Below are 26,069 nucleotides of genomic sequence, written 5' to 3'. Positions count from 1 at the left end.
ATCGTATTTTTAAATTAAACTTCATTTTATTCAACAGTTTTCTAAATCTTTTGTTGACTTAAAAAAATGCAGTAAAGAAATTGTAAGAATATATTCCGAATTTATATGCGGGTATGTAAAATACAAACGTATTTAATTAGCAAATTATATTCGTAGTTCGGGGCAGTACTGAACAAATGACCCAGTATAGTTCTAAGCTATTACTACAAACAAGATACTAAAGTTAAATAATAGGAAGTATAAATGGAAATGGTGCTCAATTTAGCTTGCATCACGAAAAATCGAGAATTTGTGGTAGAGGTTGTAACGGTAAGCTTGGGAAACTTGGTTGACATGCAATGTAAGCAACTTCTCGTGCCTCAACGTAGCGGTTTTCTGATAAAACAATCGGTGTGTCTTTCATATAGGAACTGCCAGTCAATGCGTTCATGTAATGTTGGGGAAGCAGCAAACTCTCGGCTGATCCTTGCATGTCCAATAGTGATGTCGCCATGCTTGATACTTGTTGTCCACCGATCGTGTTTGAACGAATGAAATAAGGCGATAGATACGATTTAGGAAACGGTACACTCTGCGGGTAAGGATTATGTAAACATGTGTTCGGTTTGTTCGTACAACCTTCTTGTTGAATGCTATGATATGTATTATTAAGATGTAATTGAGAAAATATTACTGTGGGAAAGATGGGACACCCTTAGCACATAGCATCTAAATATCCTGATCGTGTTTTTAACAATTAACAACGGTCTATGGGAGTCGCAAAAGTACGGTTTGATAATTCTTTGAATGTTTTTTGTTTGTCACCGACTGGGACGAGAAAATAGAATGAAAAGGTTCCATCTTACCCCATCCTACTATATATGAGAACCCGTAGAATAAATAGAAGCTTACCATTGAGGTTAATGCACTTGGTGGGTTTCTTTCATAAGGACACCAACGTGGTTTTTGTGGTTTTCCCTCCAGCATGTTTTTGTGCCTTAGACTCGATAAGTGCTAAAATTATGATGTAAGTTAAAAAACAAGGTAATACAGTGTAATTATTTGCAATGCTATAACAAACGAAAATGGGAGGGGGAAATATGGAAAACGTAAGAATACGGTTTTATAATTCTTTGAATGTTTTTTGTTTACTACCAAATGGGACGAAAAAATAAAATGAAGAGGTGTCCCATCTTTTCCCACCTTACTATATATAGCCTACTATATGAGTATACCAAATACTTGATATAGTATTAACTACTTTGAACTCACCTGTGTCATTTGAATATATGAATTGAGACATACTTTGCAAACTGTGCATCTGTATTGGTCCTGTAATGTAAATATAATTAATCAACTGTCCGGCACGTGGCATATGTGGTTAGCGCGCCTGCTTGTAACCCAGAGTCCTTGGGTAAGTTTTTGGGCAAGACACTTAACGGCGATTGCTCCAACCCAGTGGACACTAATGGGTTGTCCAAATTATCGGCCATACATAAAAAAATCAAAAAAAATACGTACAAAGTATATACATGGTAACTCGTAAGCTGGCACGAGGTGTTAAACCCGTGTGATAACGACTGTCGTGTTTCGGCCACGCGAGGATAAAGTAAGTTGCATTCATTGATTCATTCATTCAACGTAAAAGATAATAAAGATGTCCATATTTGCATAAACAACTATTTTACTGTTTCATTCGTTTAAATATATTTTTTTACGCGCATAAGCTTAAAAGTCGATATAATGAACCGTCCAAACCATAATTACGTCACTGATGAAAAATCGTTGTCATGCACATTATGACGTCACAAATCGACGGATGACGTCACACGGCATTGAGCCACACGTATTCTTTATCAGTGATATTGTATACATATTTTTAACTGTTGGTTGTATCAGCGATACATAAACTTTACAGCTTGAACAAGGTTTTTAGTCGAGCACAGAGTTGTTGTTTGTAGGTTGGGGTAAGTACGGACGCCTTTTCACTCTTTTTTCTCTTCCCATTTGATAGTAAACAAAAACATTCCAAAAAATATAAGACCGTATCCTTACGACTCGTACTGTTGTTAATTGTTTAAATCACGATCGGGATGTTTGAATAATATGTGCTAAAGGTGTTCCATTTTACCCCACAGTATTATATATATTGCTATCATTTACATTTGGCAACATTAATATAAAACTATATGTCTTTTTAGAGAACTTACCGATTTGACTTTAACTTTTTCGTCTTTTATTGGCTTGGGTGGAATTGGGATTCCTTGCGCGACACTTTTGTGCCTCAAGCTTTTAACGTGCTGTTTCATTTGATTTTCAGAATTGACATAAACGTCACACGTGTGGCAACGAAGTGATTCGTTTAGGACTAAAAAAAACAAATTATATTACGACTTTTAGAGTTTTGTTATATAGTATGGTGGGGAAAGATGGGACACCTTTATCACATAATATCTAAATATCTAAATATCTTTATTTACTACCAAATTGGACAGAAAAATAAACTGAACAGGTGTCCCATCTTCCCCCACCCTACTATACAATGGAGAAAGGTGGACCACCTTTAGCACATAATATCCAAATATCCTGATCGTGTTTTAAACAATTAACAACGGTCTATGGGAGTTATACGGATACGATTTTATAATTCTTTGAGAGGTGTTACAACTTCCCTCACCCATCTATATTCCAAATTTTCACATTCAAAACACGATTAGAATATACAGCATTCGAGCTAATGACTATATTCATTTAAAGTCAGGTAATATAAATTTATTTGTCTCTCATCTGGTTGTACCGAATATTAAAAAACGTGCTCATATCGCTGTTATTATTTTATTTAAATAAAATACGCCTTATGCAGTTTCGAACGCTATAGATTATTTGTCACCGACCGATGCCAGAAACAACCGGAAAGGGAAGACTGTGAACCTAGGCTGTCAGTTACTGGTTGAATTATAGGGTGGGGGGATATGGGACACTTTTGATTCTATTATCTCGTCATGTTTGGTACAGCAAACACATTCAAGAAATTATAAAACTGTGTAGTCACGACTCCCGGGCGTAGACCGTTGTTTATTGTTTAAAATACAATCAGGATATTTGGATATTTTGTGTAAAGGGTGTCCGTCTGTCCCCACACTACTATATCAATTATTAGAAGCAGGCATAAAAATAACACTTATACCCTTAACATCTTACCTCTAACTGGAGGTTTATTAAGTTTTTGGATGCAACTCGGAAGAGAGATCTCGGGTTCTTTAGCAGAATCAGTTACCTCGTCTTTATCGCATGAAGTGTTGAGGTTGTTTACATTTGTGTCAACTACCTCCGTGGTCATGCGAATGAATTTGACCTCCTAAAAATATAATTGCTGGTTAAACAAGCATAAAATAGGTAATTTGTCTTTTCGGGCACGATAACGAAATTTATATTATTTACATGCCTTCACACAGCAAGGAAAAGTGAATTTAAAACTAACTTTGGTTGTAAATAGATAAGACAATCTATAGTAAGGATGGAAAGATGGAACACCTTTTTATTCTATTTTCTCGACACATTTATTCATACAATACCCTATATAGACTGTTGTTAAAACACGATCAGGATATTTGGACATCATGTGCTAAAGTTGTCCAATCTTACCCCACAGTTCCATATAATGGCCAAGGATACGTTTACCAAAATATACCTGAAATGTGTTTTCCGATTGAACTTCGCTACTCAGCCTTGCGTCACCACTTGGCTTCGTATCAACTGTTGGTTTGCTGTCGCTAGCTGACTTTTCTCCTTCTACTTGTTCCGAGTTCTTTAATGACGTAAAAGATCTGTTTTCGCAGTTCCCGATATTTTCTTGATTAGTTGCTACTACATCCTTGATTTGATAAAAGGTGGCTTTGCACTCAAGTGAAGCACCCGAGTCCTCTACCTCGGTTTCTGTGCAACAAACATATTGCTATGGAATTATTATTTGTCAATTTTATTCAATACTATAAAATGAGTGACACTTATCGCAAAGCAATATATCGAATTCGTTATAAAGTACGATGGGGGGATATGGGACACTCTTTTTCTATTTCCTCGTCCCATATGGTAATAGGCTAAGAACACTCAAAGAATTATAAAACCGTATCATCACGACTTAATTTTTGAATACTATGTGCAAAAGGTGTCCCATCTTTCCCACAGTACAAAATCGTTTTTTTTTTCTCTGTGGTTTATAATTTAGACAATCCATTTGTGACTGCTATATGCTTTATGCATATGCTAAACTATTTTTTACCTTTCATTGGTTGTTCTATCTTCGCATTGGTCATTGAACAGCTTAGAGGCAAATTCTGCAATAAATTCCGGTTAAAGCTAACAAATTAGATGTCCTGCACATAACTAACGTTAATTTAAGTTTATTGGGTTACTTTGTACAAATTGAGAGTCGTTAAGTCTCACGGGATTAAAAAATCGATGCAAAACACTAATTACAGTTCAATTAATTACACTTTTGCAGCATTTTTAGTTCGTTTTTAAACGTTTTACATTTTTACCTAGTCGAGTTTGCTACATATAAAATGTATAACACACATACTATTTTTTTCCAATGCATACACATCAAACTCTAAAATAATACATTCGATTCTAACGAACATAAAAATCTAAACACCAAACGCTTAAAACAATCTCTCAAGACAATCATATTACGAACTGAATAGCTTCGTAGCTTGTAACGTTTTAATGACCGTTGTGTTTTGTAAACAAAACTCGACACAGATTATCCCATTATATACCCAGTTCAAATTTCACTTTACTGCGAAACTTATTTTCTTTTTTTACAAAACCTAAGCTAACTTAACACACCGATGATATGCTGTACGATATAGCATAGCATTGTTGATGTACATAAATACCCCGCCTGACGTTTAACTGCTATGCTTAACGATTAAATTACATTAGCTAGTAAAAAGCAGTGGCTATATAGCGGCATCTGCTTTACTGTATCTGTTTCTAATCTAATTAAGTACTCGCTAATAAATTGTATCCGCTTTTGATCCCTCACAACTCTACGCAGATAACACGCCAATGGTTGCTTTTACTTATAGTGTCAAATTTTATGATATCACAGCACTGTTTGAGAACACTTAAGCCTTTTATGCTCACTCGATAAAAACATCTGAAGTGAAGAGGTTTGGAAGCAAAAACCCGCGAGTGGTCGATATATAGATGCAGTAATTGACTGCTCGATTCTTATGCGTCTACTCTTTCAAATTAGAATGCATCACAGCAAGAAAGTGCGTTCGGATAATCCTATGTGTAATTGGGTCCCGAGTTTCATATTTCCAAGACAGTTAACTTCTTATGCTTTTGCATTCACATATACATTAGGGCGGGGGAAGATGGGACATCTTTTCATTCTATTTTCTCGTCCAATTTGGTAGTAAACAAAGAGCATTCGAGGAATTATAAAACCATACCCTCACGACTCACATAGACCGTTGGTGGCTGTATAAAACACGATCAGGATATTTGGATATTACGAGCTAAAGGTGTCCTATCTTTCCCCATGGTACTATACATTCAATCTATTGCATACAATGCACTACTTTGCAACTAATGCAATTACTATTATATACAACGACAAATGCGTTTAACCTTTGACTGACCACTGACGATCGTACTTACCGGCTGGTGTGGGATATTTTTGAAACGGTTGGAGATCGATTGCTCTGCGACAGATGATTCAACGCTCGGCGGTTGCAGTATTTGTTTAGGAAAAACTCCCAGATGGTTAACGTTAGCTGAGAACAAAAGAAAGTTTTTCTTTATTGTTATAACGCACTTTACCAACCTATATTGTGCGGTTAAAAACATAGGAATTGAATTAAACTAGTATTTATAATAAAAAACATTTTCCTACATATAACTATATAGTAAGGTGGGAAAAAATGGGACGCCTTTTAATTCTATTTTCTTGTCGCATAGGGTAGTAAACAAAGACAGTTCAAAGGATTATAAAACCGTATATCCTCACGATTCCCATTGCTAATGGTTAAAAATCCATCAGGATATTTAAATATTATGTGCTAAAGGTGTCCCATTTTCCCCACCCTACTATATACAGCATACACAAATACTTCTATCTGCTGTATTAGCACCTTCTGGGCCCCAAACCCTAAAAAGTGCTGTATTATGATAAAATATATAAATAATGCATGCGTGAGATACTCACTGTGCACGAAATTAAATATGATACCTTATACTGACAAACAATATACTAAAAGGCCATCCGGCATTAATTATTGATCGCTGACTTTTAGAAGAATTTTTCGCTCAATTACTATTGCATTGCAAATAAACAAACTTTTAACTTGACGCGGTGTTTACCTGCACCTGTCCCAACGACTATCTGCACTCTACATAAATAAGATCGGATAGGCTTAATGAACTTTTCGATTTTGCCTGATTATCGGCACGGCTTGTCACATTATATCCACCCCGCGTTCAATACATATTAAATTAATCAGACTTACGAAGACTCCTTACAATCGAACAGAGTTCGCTTTTCGTGATTCGGTTTATCGACAAACACACCACCGCTGTAAGATTCGTTTATTTTAATGATTTGTTTTAATACAAGCAGACCAGTTAGAAATCCCAAAGGAAAACCCTGCGACTTTCCGTCTAGATTGGTTCTTGTTAAATAACCTAATCGGCCAGATGTCTTGATAATGTTTTTAGGTTAACTGTGACTCGGGCTGACAACTGAATTGAAGTATTGATTATTTAAGTTTCAACCAACGTTTGATCGTGAACGCGTCTTATTAATTATTTTAAACGAATGTCTAGGGAAAAATAAGCATAGAACTGAATAAAATCGTTTTTTTTTACGATTGCGATATGTATGCCTAAACATACGTATAGTAGAGTGGGGTAAGATGGGACCCTTAAGCACATATTGCTTAATATTTCAAATCAAAATATAGAACAAAAGTAATTGCCTTTATGGTCATGACGATTTTGTTTTACGTTTGTGATGAAAAAACATGTTTTGATTTAAGTAATTACGTGCACTGAAATGTACACTGACTATGCATAAGCATCATAGGAAATCTAATCAGCAGTCATTTATTCACGACTTTGCTGTTTAATGAGTAATTTTTATGTGAATTAATAAATGTAACGTGCTTTGACTTCGCGTGGCCGGAAAACGACAGTCGCTATAACACGGGTGTACTGTTCATACACCTCGTACCAGCTTACGAGTTACCACGTATGTAGTAACTTTGTAGGTGATTGTATTTTTGTATGACTGATAATTTAAACAACCAATTAGAGATCCCAGTTTTAAAGCAATTGTCGTGAAGGATTTGGCCATACGAAACAAATACTCTTATGTCAGCAGCGATAAGCCTTGAACCTGAAATCTATGGGTTAGAAGTAGGCGCGCTATAACGACTGTGCCACGCCACCGGAAGTATAGCCATACTTTATATTCCGTCATAAAACGAATCAATATATAGTAGGGTGGGGGAGGATAGGACACTTTTAGCATATAATATTTAAATATCCTGAATGTTTTTTAAACAATTAACAACAGTCTATTGGAGTCGGGAGGATACGGTTTTATAATTCTTTGGATGTTTTTCGTTTACTATCAAATGGGATGAGAAAATAGAATAAAAAAGTGTCCCATCTTCCCCTACCCTACTATACGAACAATTCCTATCAAATTTATAATATATAATTGGTATTTCTTAATTTGGTTTTCTTAAGTTAAAAAAACACTTACCGGATGACGTCATATTGGTTCTGATATAACTCGTTTTAATTGTCCTGCGGCTCTGATCAGTTGTACAGTTGATGTTGTACATTTCTTTCGATTGCACAGCGGTTACGTCACTTGCTTCTTTTCCCATTGTGACTTGCATATCGTTAAATCGTATAGGACATTGAGGCATCTGTGGCATTTGAGACATATCCATAAGCGTTGGCTGGAGCGGCCATGTTGGTGTCTGATACGGAATAGGATATTGCGCATAAACCACGTTTTGGTGCGAGTTAACGGGGAATTGAAGATTTGTAGGTAAATAATGTTCTTGATCAATAGAATGAAGCATTGGTATCAATGCATTGCAATCTGCAGGAACGTTCTCCATGTTTTCGTGATAAACTCCAGCAAGTCGGTTAAATAATGTGAGGAGCTGTTAACTTATGTAAAACGATTTTGACAAAACTGAACACAATCTAAAAACACACTAAACACTTCAAACGTTAAACGAGCGAATAAACTGTAAAGTGAATGAATATAGCAGGGTGGGGGAAGATGAGACACACTTTCAGTCTATTTTCTCGTTCCATATTCAGTAGTAAACAAAGAACATTCAAAAAATGATAGAACTGTATCCTCACGACTCCCTTAGACGTTGTTAATTGTTAAAAACACGATCAGGATATTTAGATATTATGTGCTAAAGGTGTCCCATCTTCCCCCACCCTACTATATAGCTTATACTTTATCCTCGCGTGGCCGTAAAACGACAGTCGCTATAACACGGGCGTTCTGTCCCATACACCTCGTGCCAGCTTACGAGTTACGACGTATGTTACAAAACACGTAAAACAAAGTTGAATACTGAAACACTTAAATTGCGGGTAAAATAACATAACGACAACGCTTACTACTTAACTAAATGATTTTCTTTTTTGTTGTATACTTTAAATGTTAAACCTTATTTCTCCACTTTATTTCCTATCGCACAGCATACAACCATGCTGCTGTTACAATGTTACTGATCCAATAACTTTATCGAGTTGATTGTCGTTCAAAAATCGTAAGCATTTCACACACTCGTGACATATTTACTTGTTAGTTTTTACGTCTGCGTTAATTACTTTTTTGTTTAACGTGGCTTTGCAGACCACAGTCAATTCGACATATATTCGAATGTAAAGCGATCTCGCATTCGACCATCTATAGAATCCTATATTGCATCACACTTTACATTGTTCCGCAAAAGATATGATGTATATAGATATAAATGTGTCGTTTTCTGTTTTTTTGTTCTATCACGCCACATCATCTCTATTTCACCACTTGAGTTCTTACTTTTCAAGTGGAAACAAGTGGCGTTTTACTGGTGTTATATCTCGTATATCTATACTGTTCTTCAAAATTATCGATTTATTCTTCGCTACTGTCGCGAACCATAACTCATAAACACATACATTAATTAAACAACACGACTCATTCTGTCGAACACTTTTAAAACTGACGACGCACTTTGCTGATGATGTCCTAAGGTAAAGTTGTAGTGCATAGACTTACTCCGCTCTATAATTATCCGCCTCTAATTAGTGCCGTAATTGCGTATATACTCATTATTCATACGCGTTATTCCATAATGCACTCGACCGATGGTTTCCATACAATCATACATCAATCGTACATTAGCATCAGATACACGCAACCAATTCGTCATTAGTACAAGAATGCGCGATGTTTTTTAGTCAATTGATTTACTTTTTCGCAGTCAACAATTTGAAAACATAAACTACTCGGTATTTGCTGTTCCAGAACTACAAACACCCTATATATTCCATACTTTTGTGTCAACACAACCAATTTATGCGATCGATAGCACAAGTACTTTTATCGCTTCATAAATACAGCGCTTTGTTCAGGTATATAAAACTGCGAAAATCTAGCGGTTTAATTAACGTGGATCAAACTGCAACCGAGCTAAATCATCTAACCGCATAAATACATTAATCTCGAACGCATTTTGACTAAAGCTTTCCGGTTACGCTGCTTTGGGTTCCTCATAATAAATGACCGCAAAGGCCATGGGTCTATACAGCCCATATAGCTAGATATAATGTATGGTGCAGAGTACAGTAGAGTTTCCTTGATCGATATATATTGAAACTAACAACCTAATTAATTGAGCATGCAGCAGTGAATTAAAAGTTGGGAGTTGAAAACTTTTTGAAAACTTCGTTTCGTGAACGGACCTTACAATAAGAGTAACATATATAGTAGGGTGGGGAAGACAGTACACCTTTAGCACGTAGTATCCAAATATTCTAATCTTGTTTTAAACAATTAACAATGATCTATGGAAGTTGGGTGGAGGAATGGATAAATGTTCGTTGAGTATCTTATTGTTTAGTATAGGGTGGGGTAAGAAGAAACCATTAAGCACAGATTGCCCAGTATTTCCGAACTTAAAATATATGGCGGTTTCGGGGTGATACCACAAATTAGTACCATCTTACCTTTATTAATTAAAAACACAATCCTTATGTATCTAATTTCTAATGAGTAAATAATCATGCTGCTGGCACAGAGCAACGAAAATCTTAGATTTTAAAATATTAAAGAAAGGGTTCAACCGCTAACTCAAATGAAAGACCAAGCCGCTTAAAGTTATTAAGTTCCGTAAATTTATGACAAACACGTGTTTTACATTGTATATTTTTATTCACGTATATATTATTTTAGGCATATATGCATAATATTTTAGTGTTAGTAGTTAAAAATACACACGGAAAAGTTTTTTACAAAATCAAATTTATTGGCCAAGACTTTCTGGCCCGAAAGATAAGGGCAGCATTTCGTTTAGATCGTGTGTCTCGTAGCTGCCGTCTTTGCTGGCGCAGTAAATTGTCACTTCAGTACCAAACTAAATAAAGCAGCAACAGTAAATTATGAGTTACATTTAAAAACAAATTAAATTGAAAACCTCTCTGATGGTCTGTCTGCAAAGTCCACAAGGATAAGTCATGGTGTCTGCATTCCTAAAAAACACAAATACCTAATTTCTCCGTTATTTAAAAAAAAACGGATATTTTAAAAATGACAATATTTCATATTTTTTGGATCATGTTATTTCGTGGCCCCACTAAAAAAACTTGGTTACATTCCGACAGCACACGCATACGTATTAAAACCCTTCTTGTCTTAGAAATTTCAGCAATATAAGGGTGGAGAAAGATGGGACACTTTTTCATTCTATTTTTCGTCTCATTTAGTAGTAAACAGTAAACAATAAAACAATTAAAAACCGCATTCTCACAATTTAAAACACAATCAGAATATTTTGATATTATCTGCTAAAGGTGTCCCATGTTCCCCGAGCCTATACTATATAAATAATTTTCAAACTCACGATGTTAATGCCAATATCTCCACCTTTCTGTGGCCTTCAGACACAGCTTTACATATGGCAGTTCTTTCTGCACAAACGCCAACTGGATAACACGCGTTCTCTACATTACATCCTGTGAAAACATCTCCATTTTCCACCACCACCGCTGCACCAACTTGGAACTTACTGTACGGACAATACGCTCTTTGTTTTGCCTCAACAGCCAATGCAATGAGAGCTTCAGGCGTCGTATATTTTATACTCATACTAAATAAATAAACGATGTTAAAGAAACTTAGGTTATTTACTTCAGCTCTGTTAAAATAAAGTCGCATATCTTCATATATACGTTTAGTTTGCATTATCAGCGGCGAGACATACCACTGATGCTGTGTTCACTGTGTCGAATTTTCTGCTAACTTTAGAAGTTACAAGTAGCAGCTACATAGACCTTAGTATGATTTCCGGTACCTTGATTTCCGATTTCCGGTAGTTGATTTATCTTATTGTATAGTAGGGTGGGGTAAGAAGAAACCATTAAGCACAAATTGTCCAATATTTCCAAACTTAAAATATATGGCGGTTTCGAGGTGATACCACGAATTAGTACCATCTTACCTTTATTAATTAAAAACACAATCCTTATGTATCTAATTTCTAATGAGTAAATAATCATGCTGCTGGCACAGAGCAACGAAAATCTTGATTTTAAAATATTAAAGAAAGGGTTCAACCGCTAACTCAAATAAAAGACCAAGCCGCTTAAAGTTATTAAGTTCCGTAAATTCATGACAAACACGTGTTTTATATGGTTATATATTTTTATTCACGTATATATTATTTTAGGCATATATGCATAATATTTTAGTGTTAGTAGTTAAAAATACACACGGAAAAGTTTCTTACAAAATCAAATTTATTGGCCAAGACTTTCTGGCCCGAAAGATAAGGGCAGCATTTCGTTTAGATCGTGTGTCTCGTAGCTGCCGTCTTTACTGGCGCAGTAAATTGTCACTTCAGTACCAAACTAAATAAAACAGCAGAAGTAAATTATGAGTTACATTTAAAAACAAATTAAATTGAAAACCTCTCTGATGGTCTGTCTGCAAAGTCCGCAAGGATAAGTCATGGTGTCTGCATTCCTAAAAAACACAAATACCTAATTTCTCCGTTATTTAAAAAAACGGATATTTTAAAAATGACAATATTTCATATTTTTTGGATCATGTTATTTCGTGAACCCACTATAAAAACTTGGTTATATTCCGACAGCACACGCACACGTATTAAAACCCTTCTTGTCTTAGAAATTTCAGCAATATAAGGTGGAGAAAGATGGGACACTTTTTCCTTCTATTTTTCGTCTCATTTGATAGTAAACAGTAAACAATAAAACAATTAGAAACCGCATTCTCACAATTTAAAACACAATCAGAATATTTCGATATTATCTGCTAAAGGTGTCCCATGTTCCCCGAGCCTATACTATATAAATAATTTTCAAACTCACGATGTTAATGCCAATATCTCCACCTTTCTGTGGCCTTCAGACACAGCTTTACATATGGCAGTTCTTTCTGCACAAATGCCAACTGGATAACACGCGTTCTCTACATTACATCCTGTGAAAACATCTCCATTTTCCACCACCACCGCTGCACCAACTTGGAACTTGCTGTACGGACAATACGCTCTTTGTTTTGCCTCAACAGCCAATGCAATGAGAGCTTCAGGCGTCGTATATTTTATACTCATACTAAATAATAAACAATGTTAAAAAACTTAGGTTATTTTCTTTAGCTCCTTTAAAATGAAGTCGCATATCTTCATAAATACGTTTAATTGGCATAATCAGCGGCGAGACATACCACTGATGCTGTGTTCACTCTGTCGAATTTTTTTGCTAACTTTAGAAGTTACAAGTAGCAGCTACATAGACCTTAGTATGACTTCCGGTACCTTCTTTAAAATATAACTTAAAGTGTAAGTAATATTTCTAAAATATATATATAAACAGTATTAAAAGAATAAAAAAGTGGTTGCATACTACCTGCTCATTCGTCAGAATCACTGTAACTTTAAAATTTAAAACATAAAATTGAAACGATCCTTCCAATTGTTGCATCCAGTGTATATAATAGCAAGAACAAAATCCGCGTCAGGTTATATAGCTTACTCTAACATAATATACTTTGTTGTGCTTGTCCATGAAACAATACGTTGTTGACGGTTGAATCTAAAATATCAGTTACTTGTCACCTTCGCAAGGTCGAAAAACAAGGCCGTGATTGTATAGTTGCAGAGAACAATACAGTTCCAGTTTACGTTCAGGGTTTTTTAAAAGTGTTATACTTGAAACAATTTGAATGAGTTGTTTTTAAAAGCTCGCGGCATTTTTTTGAGTAAGCAATTATTTTAGATTACTATTTGTTAGTTTGGGTTCCCTTCTACAAGAAGCACGTCATAGCTATTTCTAAAAAGTCGCTATATTCGTTCGATATCGCTTATTTAACAATATAGTACAATGGGGGAAGATAGGACACTTAAGCACATATTGCCAAATATTTCTAAAATCAAAAAAGATGACGGTGTTTGGGTAATACCACGAATTAGTACTAGCATTCCTTTATTAATTGACAACAATTAAATAAAATATAATAAAACACACGAGGAGTTATTTAGCGATCCGCACAACAAGTGAAATTTTACAAATTCGAAAACACTTTTACAAATTCGAAATTATAGTGACGGGTGTAAAATGTATTATGAAAGGCAAAAAGTACCAGGCGGACAAAATTTTGTTCGAGACAGACATAAATTTTGCCCACCAGAATAAGCTGTTTGGGATGGATTAATGTTCGTTGAGTATGTTATTGTATAGTAGGGTGGGGTAAGAAGAAACCATTAAGCACAAATTGTCCAATATTTCCAAACTTAAAATATATGGCGGTTTCGAGGTGATACCACGAATTACCATCATCTTACCTTTGTTATTGGACAACACTACTCTACCATATATCTAATTTCTAATAAGTATATACAACACATGCTGCTCGCGCAAAAGCAATGAAAATCTTAGATTTAGGAATATTAAAGAAACAGTCCAACCGTTAACTCAAATAAAAGACCAAGCCGCTTAAAGTTATTAAGTTCCGTTAATTTATGACAAACACGTATTTTATATGGTTGTATATTTTTATTCACGTATATATTATTTTAGGCATATATGCATAATATTTTAGTGTTAGTAGTTAAAATACACACGGAAAAGTTTCTTACAAAATCAAACTTATTGGCCAAGACTTTCTGGCCCGAAAGATAAGGGCAGCATTTCGTTTAGATCGTGTGTCTCGTAGCTGCCATCTTTACTGGCGCAGTAAATTGTCACTTCAGTACCAAACTAAATAAAGCAGCAACAGTAAATTATGAGTTACATTTAAAAACAAATTAAATTGAAAACCTCTCTGATGGTCTGTCTGCAAAGTCCACAAGGATAAGTCATGGTGTCTGCATTCCTAAAAAACACAAATACTTAGTTTCTCCTCTATTTAAAAAAGCGGATATTTTAAAAATATAAAAATGACGATATTTCATATTATTTGTATCATGTTATTTCGTGAACCCACTATAAAAACTTGGTTATATTCCGACAGCACACGCACACGTATTAAAACCCTTCTTGTCTTAGAAATTTCAGCAATATAAGGGTGGAGAAAGATCGGACACTTTTTCATTCTATTTTTTGTCTCATTTGGTAGTAAACAGTAAACAATAAAAAATTAGAAACCACATTCTCACAATTTAAAACACAATCAGAATATTTCGATATTATCTGCTAAAGGTGTCCCATGTTTCCCGAGCCTATACTATATAAATAATTTTCAAACTCACGATGTTAATGCCAATATCTCCACCTTTCTGTGGCCTTCAGACACAGCTTTACATATGGCAGTTCTTTCTGCACAAACGCCAACTGGATAACACGCGTTCTCTACATTACATCCTGTGAAAACATCTCCATTTTCCACCACCACCGCTGCACCAACTTGGAACTTGCTGTACGGACAATACGCTCTTTGTTTTGCCTCAACAGCCAATGCAATGAGAGCTTCAGGCGTCGTATATTTTATACTCATACTAAATAAATAAACGATGTTAAAAAAACTTAGGTTATTTACTTCAGCTCTGTTAAAATAAAGTTCCATATCTTCATATATACGTTTAGTTTGCATATTCAGCGGCGAGACATACTACCACTATGTTCACTCTGCTGAATTTTCTGCTAACTTTAGAAGTTACAAGTAGCAGCTACATAGACCTTAGTATGATTTCCGGTACCTTTGTAAACATTTAACTTAAACTGTTAGTAATATTCCTGGGAAAATATCAAATTATACACAGTAATAAGTGAATACGAAAGTGGTTACACATTACCTGCTCGTAAGGATCACTGTAACTTTAAAATTTGAAACCTGAAATTGAAACGATTCTTTCCAACTGATACAGCCAACGTCAAACAAAAATCGCGTCAGGTATTTCAGCGTCACACAACGGCAATTGCTTCAACCCACAGGGTATACTAATGGGTTGCAAATTATTAATCATACATAAAAAATCAAAAAAAGATTACCCACAAAATAATGTATAGTAGGGTGGGGGAAGATGGGACACCTTTTTATTCTATTTTCTCGTCATATTTTGGTAGTGAACAGAGAACATTCAAAGAATTATGAAACTCTACTCTTAGACTCCCACAGACCATTGTCATTTGTTTAAAACACAACCAGGATGTTTGGATATAATGTGCTAAATGTGTCCCATCTTCCCCCACAGTACTATAACCGGTAATCTGACACGAGGTGTATATAAACACCCGTGTTAAAATGACTGTCGTTTTCAGGCCATGATAAAGTAAGTTTCTTTCATACATTCATTTATCAAAAGAGCTTGGACAGCTTGCTTGTTGGTTGTTGTTTAATTGAAAGATTTCGAATTTGAACACACGTTTTTTATTTCGAAAGAAAATATGTAGTACGATGGGGGAAGATGGAACACTTTGTCATGCGAGGTTTTTTTATTTTTTTTTTTTACGGACCCTCATTTAAAGATATAGTACAGTGGAAGAAGATGGGACACTTTAAAGGGCCTAAACACACCCCACGTCACTTTTATTTTTTATGGTAAATTCATAAAGCGACCGTTTTATTGATTCCAAAAATACTTTGCTTATTAAAATTGGTCCAGTATAGGCGGAGATATTCGTCCTCAAACAGTGATCTCTAGCGCTATCTTTTTTTTACTACGAGCTCTGTGATTGTGACGTAGGAACGTACTAGTCACGTGACTGATTCATTCGTAAAAGCGAAACCTGCGTTTTTTTTGTGCTTTTTTGCGTTTTTTTTGTTCTCTCGTTTTTCGCTGAAAACACTGCCTCTCGCCTTTCTGAATGAGAGCGGCCACGCTTCAACAATTTTGTGACGTGTTTGTCACGTGGGTAGTACACTTCTCAATTTTTTTCGCCACGCAACTTTCAAATCATTTTTTTGAATTTCACGGTGTTTGAGCTGGAATATCTTTGGTTATACAGAACCGATTAAAACAAGTAAGGTGTCGTTGGAATTAGAAAAACACACTCTATCGATTAAAGCGAAGTACATTTGGGGTGTGTTTAGGCCCTTTAATGTTACACCCTACATTATATTATTGTAAGAAAATTAATTCAAAATTTACCATGTAATATTATAATGCATCTTTAAGAAAAAGTACCGCCATCATAAACACCAGTTGAACGATTGCTTTTCACGTTTGCAATCGAATGAAGGATGTTCACGTTCGCAATAACAATATTCCCTAAGGCCTAAGTAAAATAAATTTTCAGAGCACCGTACTGAGACAGTCTTTGGGGGCCGATTCACTCATTGTATCCGACCCTACTAACTACACCTCACCATCTCACAATAACAACGTTTTTATTCGATCTTATTTTACAAAATAACATGGTCAGTACATTTATTTACATGTAAACGGATGACGTCATGGCCTATACAGAAAGTGGGGAAGAGTTGTGTGACGTAGTTGCTGACGTCACCACAACGTACGTCTCTACGTCCTCCTGTGAAGTAGATACCACTGTCTCGTTGTCTCTATATGCAACGCAAGCTTCAGAATGTCCATTCAGCCAATCCTAGTGAAATATGGGTAATGTCACAACGCATACACTGGCATAATAACGACACGTCACCTTTTCTTGGCAAGCAGTAGAGCAGTATGTAGCCCGATGACAACCTGTGCATTCGCTGATAGCGGGTTTACCACAAGTACAAAAACATTGGGTGTCTTCCACTCTCTCGTCACAGGGATTCCCCTCAATCGACCCAATTGTGACCATTTCTACAAACATATATACAAATAAAATGTATTTTCTGATGAATTTGCAAAAATAGTTTTTCTTACCACACGAGGCAGTAGAAAGCTCAGTCTGATCTACCACCTCTGGTTGGTTGATTTCTTCTGGTTGTTTATTCTGTAACAGTAGCAATTGTTGAAGTATTTTTAGTACCAGGTTATTGTTTGTGAGTTTAATTTAATCAATATTTGTGACTGAAATAATTTTGCACTGAATATGTGCTACATTCGGTATTGCAGCCATGAGAGTACAACAATAATGAAATCAAGTCATCAAATATTTAATTAGACCTCTAAAATATGCCACTAATTTGGTGACTTAACTTAATTTCTAACACAAAACAAGTATCCCTTGTAGTTAACCATTATAAAGACTAGTTCGAATTATATCTATAGTTTTATTCCAATTAGCTTAGATAAGCTGTAACATAGTTTACAGCATGACAGAAAACCTAGAATTCTACAAAACACAAAATGCTCCGATAATCTACTCCTAAAAATGAAATGTCAGATGGAGACAATGAAACAACTAATGCCGTAAAAAGAAATGTATAAAGAATATAACAGCCTCAAAATAGAACACCACATATTTCCACTCACTTCATTATACCATTGTTCAATCTTACAAGCAATTGAATGTAGAGATTGCATCCGTCTGTTCATGCTGTATGTCTTTGCCTCTGATATTGCAGCTTTCAGTCTATTTGCTTGTTCCACAAGTTGGTTCGATATTTCATCTAGTTGCCACCAGAGGCGCTGTTCGCTTATGTCAGGCTGGGTGTGGGAAAAATTATAATTTCCCTAATCTTAACTGGGATTAAAATTTGGGCAGTCTTTGAGAATGACAAGTGCTTTAAAATACTTTTTTACTGTTATTGTAAAAGCTAGACCATTTTATTGGATGGTTTTGTGAAAAATTGCAGGACTATGTTTGTAGAATGAAAAAAAATATATTTACCAATATTTTTTACTTAATGTTTGGGTTGTTTTATAAAACAATTAACAAAGCGATGTTTTAAACACATACCTCTGAGGGAAAAGATTTCAAAATATTTTCAATTTCTTGCGGCAGATGAGTTGTAGTTGGTTGCTTCTGTTGCTGGGGGTTATCTGGTGGGGCAGAATGGGGGGGACCTGGGGCTGAATAATAAAGAACAATGTGTTTTAGGTTAAGTATTTATTTAACTTAAACTTAGGTTAAGCATGTATGTAACTAAAAAAAATAGTTTTGGAAAATTTTGTGATTAAACCCCCCCCCCCCTTATTTTTTTTCTGGCTGCGCCACTGTATGTAAGTATCATACATGTGTTCTGTACCCTACAATATATAATAACCAACTATATATATATGTTGAATTGGTAACCTATTTTATACAAGTGAGTCTCAACGAAAAGAAACATCCGTGGACTGAGATTTAGTTTCCTAATAAGTAATAACATGTGCCATTTTTTTTTCAGCCTTTTTTTGCTTGTCAAGATTTCATTTTAGTTTATGCTGGTGCAGTTTACTCACATTGTAATGGTGGGTTTGGTGTGTTGGGATCCATATAAGACATCAATTTAACTACAGGACTGTACACTGGTGAATATGGGTTGGTTGGTGCACTTCGCTTGCGACGTTTGTATGGTTGAAATAATCTTACTGGACAAGTCTGAGTGTAAATGGGGAAAATATTAAGACAGTCGTAAACTAGTAATGTATCTTTGTGGAGATTTCTAATGCCATGTGCCTCTTACTAATAAAAAAAACAGATCAGTTTCGACTTGTGCGTAAAACTAAAATGTGTTTTAAAACTTGCGTTACATAATATAGATGTGCCATAATAAAAAATAATAATGATGTTTCTCAAATAGATGTTAGATGGCCCTTTTACTAGCAAGGGGTACTAAAACGACATGTTTCAAGAAAATTAATGTCAGTAAGTGATATTAATACAAGTATATTTAAATACGAACCACTGAATCATCATCACTGCATACAGCACAAGTACAAACAGCCGAATGCGGATGAAGATGGCCCTCGTTGATCAACTTCTGTACGGTACAACCTCCATAACGAATACTACGTTTCCAATCCTTCGACATAGACAATCCGCATTCAATTTCAAATTCGCTCGGTGTCATCCATTTGTCTTTGAATGAAATGCATTTTCCACGCTGACCTGCGTTGAAAGTAATTCGTTAACTGTTTCAGTTGCGTGTTTAATATCTCCTCAACCAATCAAATGTCATATACTCAACAGTTCATTTAAAAGAGTCTATCAAGTTATGCCTAATGCAACGTCCACGAACTAAAAACTTTTGCAATATTTCTATTTCAAAATTTCAATAGTACCCTCCTGAAGACCACCTATTTTTTATTTTAAAGCAGGCATGTGCAACCTTTCTCACTGGAGGGCTGAATACAATATTATGAATGACAATGCTGGCCACATGACTTTTTAGGAAAAATTAGCATCATAAAACGACTTTCCTATGCACTGTATGTGGTTAAGAAATAGATTTAATGCAGCTGGTTGCACATGACTGGTTTGAAGCATGAGCACCTATCTTCTCTTGAACCTATTTGTTTTAAATCAATATATTTTAAAATGGTAACATTCCTTTAATTTTTTTGCTTAACTTTATTTTTCTTGTCGAGCTTTATTTTTTTTATTTTGCTGTGCCCAACAGATTTATGTCGTTTTTATTCACCTGAACCAAGTTTTCTTTTATCCAGAATTGCCCGATTTTTTCTGCAAGTCACTGGTATCTTATCTCCATGTTGGTGAATGTCCGACAGGATGTTTATAGGGACTTCCCCAGAATACCCAGGTGAAGATAGGGGGCTATGTGGGTAAGATACTTCAACAACTTTCCCATCTTTGGGTGACTTGGTAGCAGGCTTTGAGACTAAAACGTAACAGCAATTCATAGATTACAAAATGATAAAGCTAATATTAGGATTTAAAAAAACGACTAACTGCTGTTTCATACATACATACAATCAATATTGCAGTTTATGTTTAATTGTGCAAAATATGTTATAATTTAATCAGGAATTCACCATATTAAACATGTACAGCTAAATGAACATATGATGTAACTCAATTAAAAGTAAGGAAACAATTTTTCACAAAGGCACACATAGATTTTTGAAAAAAATATGTAAAATCATACCAAGAACAGCTGAAGAAGAAGCAGACCTTCCGAACGTCATTGATTTTGGTAAGCTCACTACTGGCAGCTGTGGTAAAAAACATAACATATTTATTTATGCAGTTATTGACTTTACAATAGTTTATCATACAGTTATAGTAATTAAAATCGTGTCATTTGAATTTGGTTTAATATGCGTGACTACATGTCCGGAGCCGTGGCATAGTGGTTATCGCGCCTGCCTGTAACCCAGAGGTAATAGGTTCAAGGCTCGATGCTTCTACCGTCGTGGGCGTATGTGTCCTTGGGCAAGACACTTAACGGCAATTGCTCCAACTCAGTGATCACTAATGGGTTGTCCAAATTATCAGCCATACATAAAAAAATCCCCCCCAAAAAATAATAACCCGCAAAGTAACATACATGGTAACTCGTAAGCTGGCACAAGGTGTTAAACTCGTGTAATAACGACTGTCGTTTTCCGGCCAAGCAGGGATAAAGTAAGTTACATTCATTCACATACCTGTTGAAAGTTCATTCCCTTTATCATGTTTGGTGACATCACAAACAATGTTTTCATTGATGGTTGGATTGTTAAACCTTGATTGCTGAGCAATAATAAAGATTACAATTGGGAGATAATAACAATAAATTTTATTGTCAACTGCAAATTTAGATATTTTAAATAAATGTTTTATACATTTTTTATATAGAATTAACAAAGAAATGTCATTTATTATACGAAATTTGATTTTTTCATTTTTTAGTAGTTTAGAAACTAGAATCGGTCAAAAGTTGAGTGCCATTTTCTTATGAAAAATTCAATACATTATTTCCTGCCATGAGCATTTTTTTTTTAAAAAACTGTATTGTTTTTTGAAACTTTGGTGGTATCTTTAGATCACATTTGAGCATCTTTATCCGTATACAAATTCCTCATATACGTTGTTATGTTCCCTTAATAAATATATAATGTTTAATTCTATAGCAGACATACTTTATTATGTGATGAACAGCACCATCTATCTGTACATTTGTGTTATCCTGTCCACCACTAGGTTGTGCTCCTGTGTTCTGCAATGGAAAACAAGATATAAAATTACCTGACATTTAACATGAAAATAAATAATATACAGTGGAAATTATGTATAGAGTATATAAACCAAAATTTTCATGGAGTTGGTGTACGCACAAGTTAAGATACATATCTGTCTATAAAGTAACATATACTTGTTGCTCCAGATCAGTTTGACTCCTTGCAGAAGAACCCAACTTCTTATGTTCTATAAATATGACTGAAATTAGTTAAAAAGCCCCTGCATCAAAATTAGTCCCATTCCTATATTTTCGGAAATGTTGTTTAGGCTTTTAGTAAAAATCACTGGGAAGAAAAAGGAAATCATGGCAGTAACACCCAGAAATGCATTGCAGGGCCAGAGGGACATACATCTAGTTTTTATCTGATGCAAAAAAACATAAGTAAAATCAGAGTTACTTTACAGGTTTAAAATGCTAAGTTACATCTCATTTTCAGTATTTTTCTGAATTTAGTTTAGTTTAAAGCAAGATACCATTTAGATTTTTAAACTCTTTTATCAGTGAGGTGAATTTAGAGCAATTCTTTAGTTACTTCTTGTGCTTTTAAAAAAGTTGGAGCTTTGTTCTCTTTTGTGAAAAAAGTGTGGAAAGTTCATGTTTACATAATAGACCACACGGCGTATAAGTTGTAACTGTTGTATGATTAAGATTTCTATTCTTACTAGTATGTACCTCATATGTTAATTTGTTTTTCCTTTAATTATTTTAGCTTGCTTTTGAAAACAGAAAAGGTTTGTATAAAAAAGTGTCTTTCCTAAACAAAGACTTGTGGACCACTATTTTTAATTCGTAAATACAAGGCACCTTTAACTTTTACATTGCATTCTATTTTCTAACCAAAAACTTGCTGACCCCCCTTTCAATTCCTGGATATGCCTCTGACGGTCACGACTCATGGCTTTTACCCAAAACATCGTTATATTCTCTTTTATCTCATTATTTCTTCTTTTTTATCAATAGGTATATTAACAACTGTAGTTTTACTGTTACTGCGCGTTTTTTCGCTTTTATAAACTCTCCTGTTCTTTGTTATCATGACCGAAGAGACGAAATAAATTTACATCATTGAGTCTAACAAACAAACTTCAGCATCTTACCTGCATTTCCATCTGTCGGTACAGTTTGATTGCTTAAACCAGGGTTGGTGATAAATACAGAATCATCATTGTTTCTCAAACTTGATGGTACTTGTGGTTGCGGTGCCTGGTAAAGTGAAATACATAAGTTATATTGTAATGTTACATAAGACTGGGAATTAGGGATGTGCTGAAGTCTTAAAGTAAATGCTTGGTTGTGGTTAAACACCATTTAATAAAGATAACACAAGCAGTCATTAAAATCTTTATCTTGAAACGTTTTTAAGCACACAAACGCAAAAACAAACAGCAAATAACTCAAAGTGAGCAATACTAAATGGCTGATAGCACAAATATTTGACTGATTGGAAAGATCGTCCTAAATCCGCTGAGCAAAATTTTTGGTTTTGCCTCACTATTAACGTTTTTGCTAATTCAAAAGAAAATCTACAGACAGGTCGTTTGTAATCAAGACTTTTATATTAAACCATAAAAATGATTGCAAAAAAATATTTCAGACAAAAATAGCAATTATAAAAACTTTGATTCCCAAAAAAAGCGCTTTAATCTGGCATAAATCTGCACATTTTGTACTAGGTTGGTGGGTCATGTGGAGTTCACATATTTGGTAGTGTATTACCATTCTGCAGCATGCACAATAAAGATTACAGCAATTGAGTATAAATGAAAGTATAATTATAAATACCAATTTTATAAACATATCCTAAAGCTGTATCACATTATTTATGTACTGACTTTCTGCACCACACAGCCACGGACAGTTTGTTAAAATATACTTAACACCAAAGTCAAAGCATTGTCATTGCTAAATTAAAAAAAAAACGATTGCAAATAACGATACGTTGTTTACCGATTTAAATGACAGTTACACAAAGAACATGCAAAAACAAGCAATGCATTTCTTTACTTTGGAAAAAATTGCCGAAATCCCTTGAAAAGGCAAAACATATTTCAAACCACCAACCTCAGAAGTTTCGTGTGAAGATTGTTGAACTGGTTTTGCAGAATTGTTGCACTGGTCGATTTGATCTTCGTAAGAGCTCGGAAATGATTGCGATTCGTCGGACATTTTCTACTTCACAGGAAAGTCGACGCGCAACAGGATAGATGTCGAATTAGTGATATTTGTGGTAAGGAGAATTGGCACTTGGGAGCATTCGAGTGAATCTTCGGCGTTAGATTCTTTCTATATTTAGTCTCATGTTTTGTTTTAAACCATGTGCCAATTTTCATTATTGATGTAATTATTATGTGTCAGTCATTTTTACCAAAAAAAGCAACTTTATAGGTATTTTGCTACTTCGTGACGTCCTATATGGTATATAGCTTCGCGATTGACGAAGGTATTACTCGGCTCACCTCAAAAACTGGTTCCCAGTATGTTTTCCTGGATCAGATGACCAAACAACACGTGCTTGCATTGCGTAATACATTCATTTTGGATATATATACTATTGTGCTAAAGGTGTCCCATCTTCCCCCACAGTACTAGTGTGGCGGGCGAAGGCATGACACCTTTAGCCCACATTATCAAAATATCGTGTTCTTGTTTCAAACAATTAACAACGTTCTACGGAAGTCAATCCCAAAGAATTTCCGAAAGTCTGTCTCGGCCAGTGAGTGTAATTAAACTACTAGTAAAGTGATGGTATAAGTAGAATGAAGAAAGACGGACCCTTTTTAAAAAAAAAAATTTTTATAGACAGTATTCTAGCGGTCCAACAAAGTGCATGGCAAAAAGAATAACTGCTGTTAAGTGTTAAAATTCGGTGTTAAACTACTATAACATAACATTTTTTAAATGGCAAGATGTTTATTTTAAATGGTCGCAGAGTCCTTGGTTTTATGTTTTAGTTTTAAAAATTGGCAGGGCATAATATGGCTTCAATTTAGGATAAAAAAACAAAAAAAAACACATTTTAAAGTTATAGTAGGGTGGGGAAGATGGGACACTTGTTCATTCTATTTTCTCGTCCAATTTGATAGTAAACAAAAAAACATTCAAAGAACTATAAAACCGTATCATGACGACTCCTATAGACCGATGTTATTTGTTTAAAACACGATCAGGACACTTGGATATTATGTGCTAAAAGTGTCCCATCTTCCCTCTCCCTACTATATATGTTTACGTGGCAAAAAAAAACTAGCACAGCCGAACAATTTCGATAGGTTAACTACAAGTTGCAGGTTACTATTAATATAATCTATTTCAACTTATTGTCCCGTCTTCCCCACACAGTATAGTTTTTTTAAAAGTAGTTTTGTAAAAGATTTCTAATTTAATAATTCATACCCCAGGGGTAATTTCAACATAATACGCCGGACAAAGTTAGTAAAACTGTGGTTTTACGTAGTGGACATACTTTGAATGCTGCTCTCGTATGTATGAAGCAGCTACAAATAAAATTATGGGAAGTAATTAGCGAAGAAATTTGTCTAGTGGTTTAGCCTAATTTTTTGAACACGTTATTGAACACGTTATTGAACACGTTAGTGGTCATACAGATCCTTTTTCGTCGAACAGTTGTTCTTGGCTTTGTTGTCGTTGTTGTTGTTGTTGCTGATAGGGCGATTATTTTTCGCACTTAGCCTAATTCTTAATTCTAGCATTTTTCTTTAATCTCTTGATTGAAATCAAATCGTAATATATATTTATAATTTTTAGACTAATTTTTCAGATTTAAAACCGCACGATGAGCGATTAATTAACGATTACTTTCCTCATGCACTTTACATAGCGGAAACACTGTCTGGAGTTTGGCGGGGAACGACGTGTTATATAAGATAAGAAATCCACACAACGATTCACGACTGAATCAAACTAATAGCATTTAAGTGGGGACGCATTAAATGCACTACTCTTATACCGTATTATCATTAATCGTAATTGAAACATTATTTTTAATTCAACATCATATGATTAATATTAACTTCTAACATTACCTAATTACTGCGTGATTACGGTTTGTCAAAATTCATGAAAACAAACGTTTTTAAGCGACGACAACGTTAACTAGTGTAAGTGTACAATAAACACATGGTACAGGAGTTGTACAAAGCGTATTTACACATATTCTTTACCAATCACTCAATCCTCATACGTCATAAGTTTCATTAGTTAATACAAGTATAAATACATTATGCCTACTGCTCCACAGTCACCAATGGCGAATAGAAACCGTGTTGTTGGTTACTTCAGATTTGTTTTTGAT

General features: G+C 34.9%; 5 protein-coding genes across 9 annotated transcripts; all 5 read right to left on the bottom strand.

Annotated features, from left to right (window-relative positions):
* Positions 1 to 76: 76 nt before the first annotated feature.
* Positions 77 to 8,262, bottom strand: LOC149739575 (uncharacterized). Of its 3 annotated transcripts, none has more exons than XM_089873106.1 (9): positions 7,760 to 8,260; positions 5,623 to 5,768; positions 4,262 to 4,316; positions 3,671 to 3,915; positions 3,181 to 3,337; positions 2,190 to 2,347; positions 1,252 to 1,311; positions 892 to 993; positions 77 to 571 (listed from the first exon to the last, which is right to left on the bottom strand). In XM_089873106.1, the coding sequence occupies exons 1-9, from the start codon at positions 8,124 to 8,126 to the stop codon at positions 272 to 274; spliced, it is 1,590 nt and encodes a 529-aa protein (XP_089729232.1). In that variant the 5' UTR covers positions 8,127 to 8,260; the 3' UTR covers positions 77 to 271. The 3 variants fall into 3 exon arrangements, with proteins under 3 accessions (XP_089729232.1, XP_089729233.1, XP_089729234.1); XM_089873107.1 differs by having other exon boundaries at positions 5,653 to 5,768; positions 7,760 to 8,259; XM_089873108.1 differs by lacking the exon at positions 892 to 993 and having other exon boundaries at positions 7,760 to 8,262.
* On the bottom strand, positions 8,226 to 13,161 carry LOC149739574 (cytidine deaminase-like). The gene is made up of 4 exons (XM_089873113.1): positions 13,077 to 13,161; positions 11,139 to 11,588; positions 10,713 to 10,767; positions 8,226 to 10,652 (listed from the first exon to the last, which is right to left on the bottom strand). Exons 2-4 carry the CDS (start codon positions 11,477 to 11,479, stop codon positions 10,542 to 10,544), a joined length of 507 nt encoding a protein of 168 aa, XP_089729239.1. The 5' UTR covers positions 11,480 to 11,588; positions 13,077 to 13,161; the 3' UTR covers positions 8,226 to 10,541.
* On the bottom strand, positions 11,941 to 13,382 carry LOC149739573 (cytidine deaminase-like). Its single transcript, XM_089873114.1, has 4 exons — positions 13,168 to 13,382; positions 12,628 to 12,873; positions 12,205 to 12,259; positions 11,941 to 12,144 (listed from the first exon to the last, which is right to left on the bottom strand). The coding sequence occupies exons 1-4, from the start codon at positions 13,173 to 13,175 to the stop codon at positions 12,034 to 12,036; spliced, it is 420 nt and encodes a 139-aa protein (XP_089729240.1). The 5' UTR covers positions 13,176 to 13,382; the 3' UTR covers positions 11,941 to 12,033.
* A 921-nt stretch (positions 13,383 to 14,303) lies between these two features.
* LOC149739572 (cytidine deaminase-like) lies at positions 14,304 to 15,365 on the bottom strand. The gene is made up of 3 exons (XM_089873345.1): positions 15,009 to 15,365; positions 14,578 to 14,632; positions 14,304 to 14,517 (listed from the first exon to the last, which is right to left on the bottom strand). The coding sequence occupies exons 1-3, from the start codon at positions 15,347 to 15,349 to the stop codon at positions 14,407 to 14,409; spliced, it is 507 nt and encodes a 168-aa protein (XP_089729471.1). The 5' UTR covers positions 15,350 to 15,365; the 3' UTR covers positions 14,304 to 14,406.
* Positions 15,366 to 17,069: 1,704 nt separating this feature from the next.
* LOC149739571 (deformed epidermal autoregulatory factor 1 homolog) lies at positions 17,070 to 24,232 on the bottom strand. 3 transcript variants are annotated; one of them, XM_089873343.1, is made up of 15 exons: positions 24,214 to 24,232; positions 23,819 to 23,926; positions 22,855 to 22,960; positions 21,890 to 21,942; positions 21,657 to 21,733; positions 21,183 to 21,267; positions 20,681 to 20,747; positions 20,216 to 20,413; positions 19,478 to 19,683; positions 19,035 to 19,173; positions 18,550 to 18,662; positions 18,123 to 18,296; positions 17,571 to 17,640; positions 17,359 to 17,507; positions 17,070 to 17,301 (listed from the first exon to the last, which is right to left on the bottom strand). In XM_089873343.1, the coding sequence occupies exons 2-15, from the start codon at positions 23,921 to 23,923 to the stop codon at positions 17,158 to 17,160; spliced, it is 1,686 nt and encodes a 561-aa protein (XP_089729469.1). In that variant the 5' UTR covers positions 23,924 to 23,926; positions 24,214 to 24,232; the 3' UTR covers positions 17,070 to 17,157. The 3 variants fall into 3 exon arrangements, with proteins under 3 accessions (XP_089729469.1, XP_089729468.1, XP_089729470.1); XM_089873342.1 differs by lacking the exon at positions 24,214 to 24,232 and having other exon boundaries at positions 23,762 to 23,994; XM_089873344.1 differs by lacking the exons at positions 23,819 to 23,926; positions 24,214 to 24,232 and adding an exon at positions 23,540 to 23,710.
* Positions 24,233 to 26,069: the final 1,837 nt, after the last annotated feature.

This window comes from Ciona robusta, chromosome 2, assembly GCF_009617815.1.
Source record: "Ciona robusta chromosome 2, ASM961781v2".
Lineage (NCBI taxonomy): Eukaryota > Metazoa > Chordata > Ascidiacea > Phlebobranchia > Cionidae > Ciona > Ciona robusta.
The sequence above is the reverse complement of the archived record's forward strand: the minus strand, read 5'-3'. Positions and strand labels throughout refer to the sequence as shown.

What these genes read in the sequence shown, in the direction of transcription:
- LOC149739571 (XM_089873342.1), bottom strand. Translation starts at nt 23,923, where the DNA reads ATGTCCGACGAATCGCAATCATTTCCGAGCTCTTACGAAGATCAAATC. An exon ending in AAACTGATCTGGAGCAACAA is followed by an intron (nt 21,734 to 21,889) that starts GTATATGTTACT and finishes TTTCCATTGCAG; the next exon opens with AACACAGGAGCACAACCTAG. An exon ending in CTACTGCTTGCCAAGAAAAG is followed by an intron (nt 17,302 to 17,358) that starts GTGACGTGTCGT and finishes ATATTTCACTAG; the next exon opens with GATTGGCTGAATGGACATTC.
- LOC149739572 (XM_089873345.1), bottom strand. Translation starts at nt 15,349, where the DNA reads ATGCAAACTAAACGTATATATGAAGATATGGAACTTTATTTTAACAGA. An exon ending in GAGATATTGGCATTAACATC is followed by an intron (nt 14,633 to 15,008) that starts GTGAGTTTGAAA and finishes TGTGTTTTTTAG; the next exon opens with GAATGCAGACACCATGACTT. An exon ending in GCAGACAGACCATCAGAGAG is followed by an intron (nt 14,518 to 14,577) that starts GTTTTCAATTTA and finishes TGCTTTATTTAG; the next exon opens with TTTGGTACTGAAGTGACAAT.
- LOC149739574 (XM_089873113.1), bottom strand. Translation starts at nt 11,479, where the DNA reads ATGCAAACTAAACGTATATATGAAGATATGCGACTTTATTTTAACAGA. An exon ending in GAGATATTGGCATTAACATC is followed by an intron (nt 10,768 to 11,138) that starts GTGAGTTTGAAA and finishes TGTGTTTTTTAG; the next exon opens with GAATGCAGACACCATGACTT. An exon ending in GCAGACAGACCATCAGAGAG is followed by an intron (nt 10,653 to 10,712) that starts GTTTTCAATTTA and finishes TGCTTTATTTAG; the next exon opens with TTTGGTACTGAAGTGACAAT.
- LOC149739573 (XM_089873114.1), bottom strand. An exon ending in GAGATATTGGCATTAACATC is followed by an intron (nt 12,260 to 12,627) that starts GTGAGTTTGAAA and finishes TGTGTTTTTTAG; the next exon opens with GAATGCAGACACCATGACTT. An exon ending in GCAGACAGACCATCAGAGAG is followed by an intron (nt 12,145 to 12,204) that starts GTTTTCAATTTA and finishes TGTTTTATTTAG; the next exon opens with TTTGGTACTGAAGTGACAAT.
- LOC149739575 (XM_089873106.1), bottom strand. Translation starts at nt 8,126, where the DNA reads ATGGAGAACGTTCCTGCAGATTGCAATGCATTGATACCAATGCTTCAT. An exon ending in GATAGAACAACCAATGAAAG is followed by an intron (nt 3,916 to 4,261) that starts GTAAAAAATAGT and finishes TTTGTTGCACAG; the next exon opens with AAACCGAGGTAGAGGACTCG. An exon ending in AAAAAGTTAAAGTCAAATCG is followed by an intron (nt 1,312 to 2,189) that starts GTAAGTTCTCTA and finishes TTTACATTACAG; the next exon opens with GACCAATACAGATGCACAGT.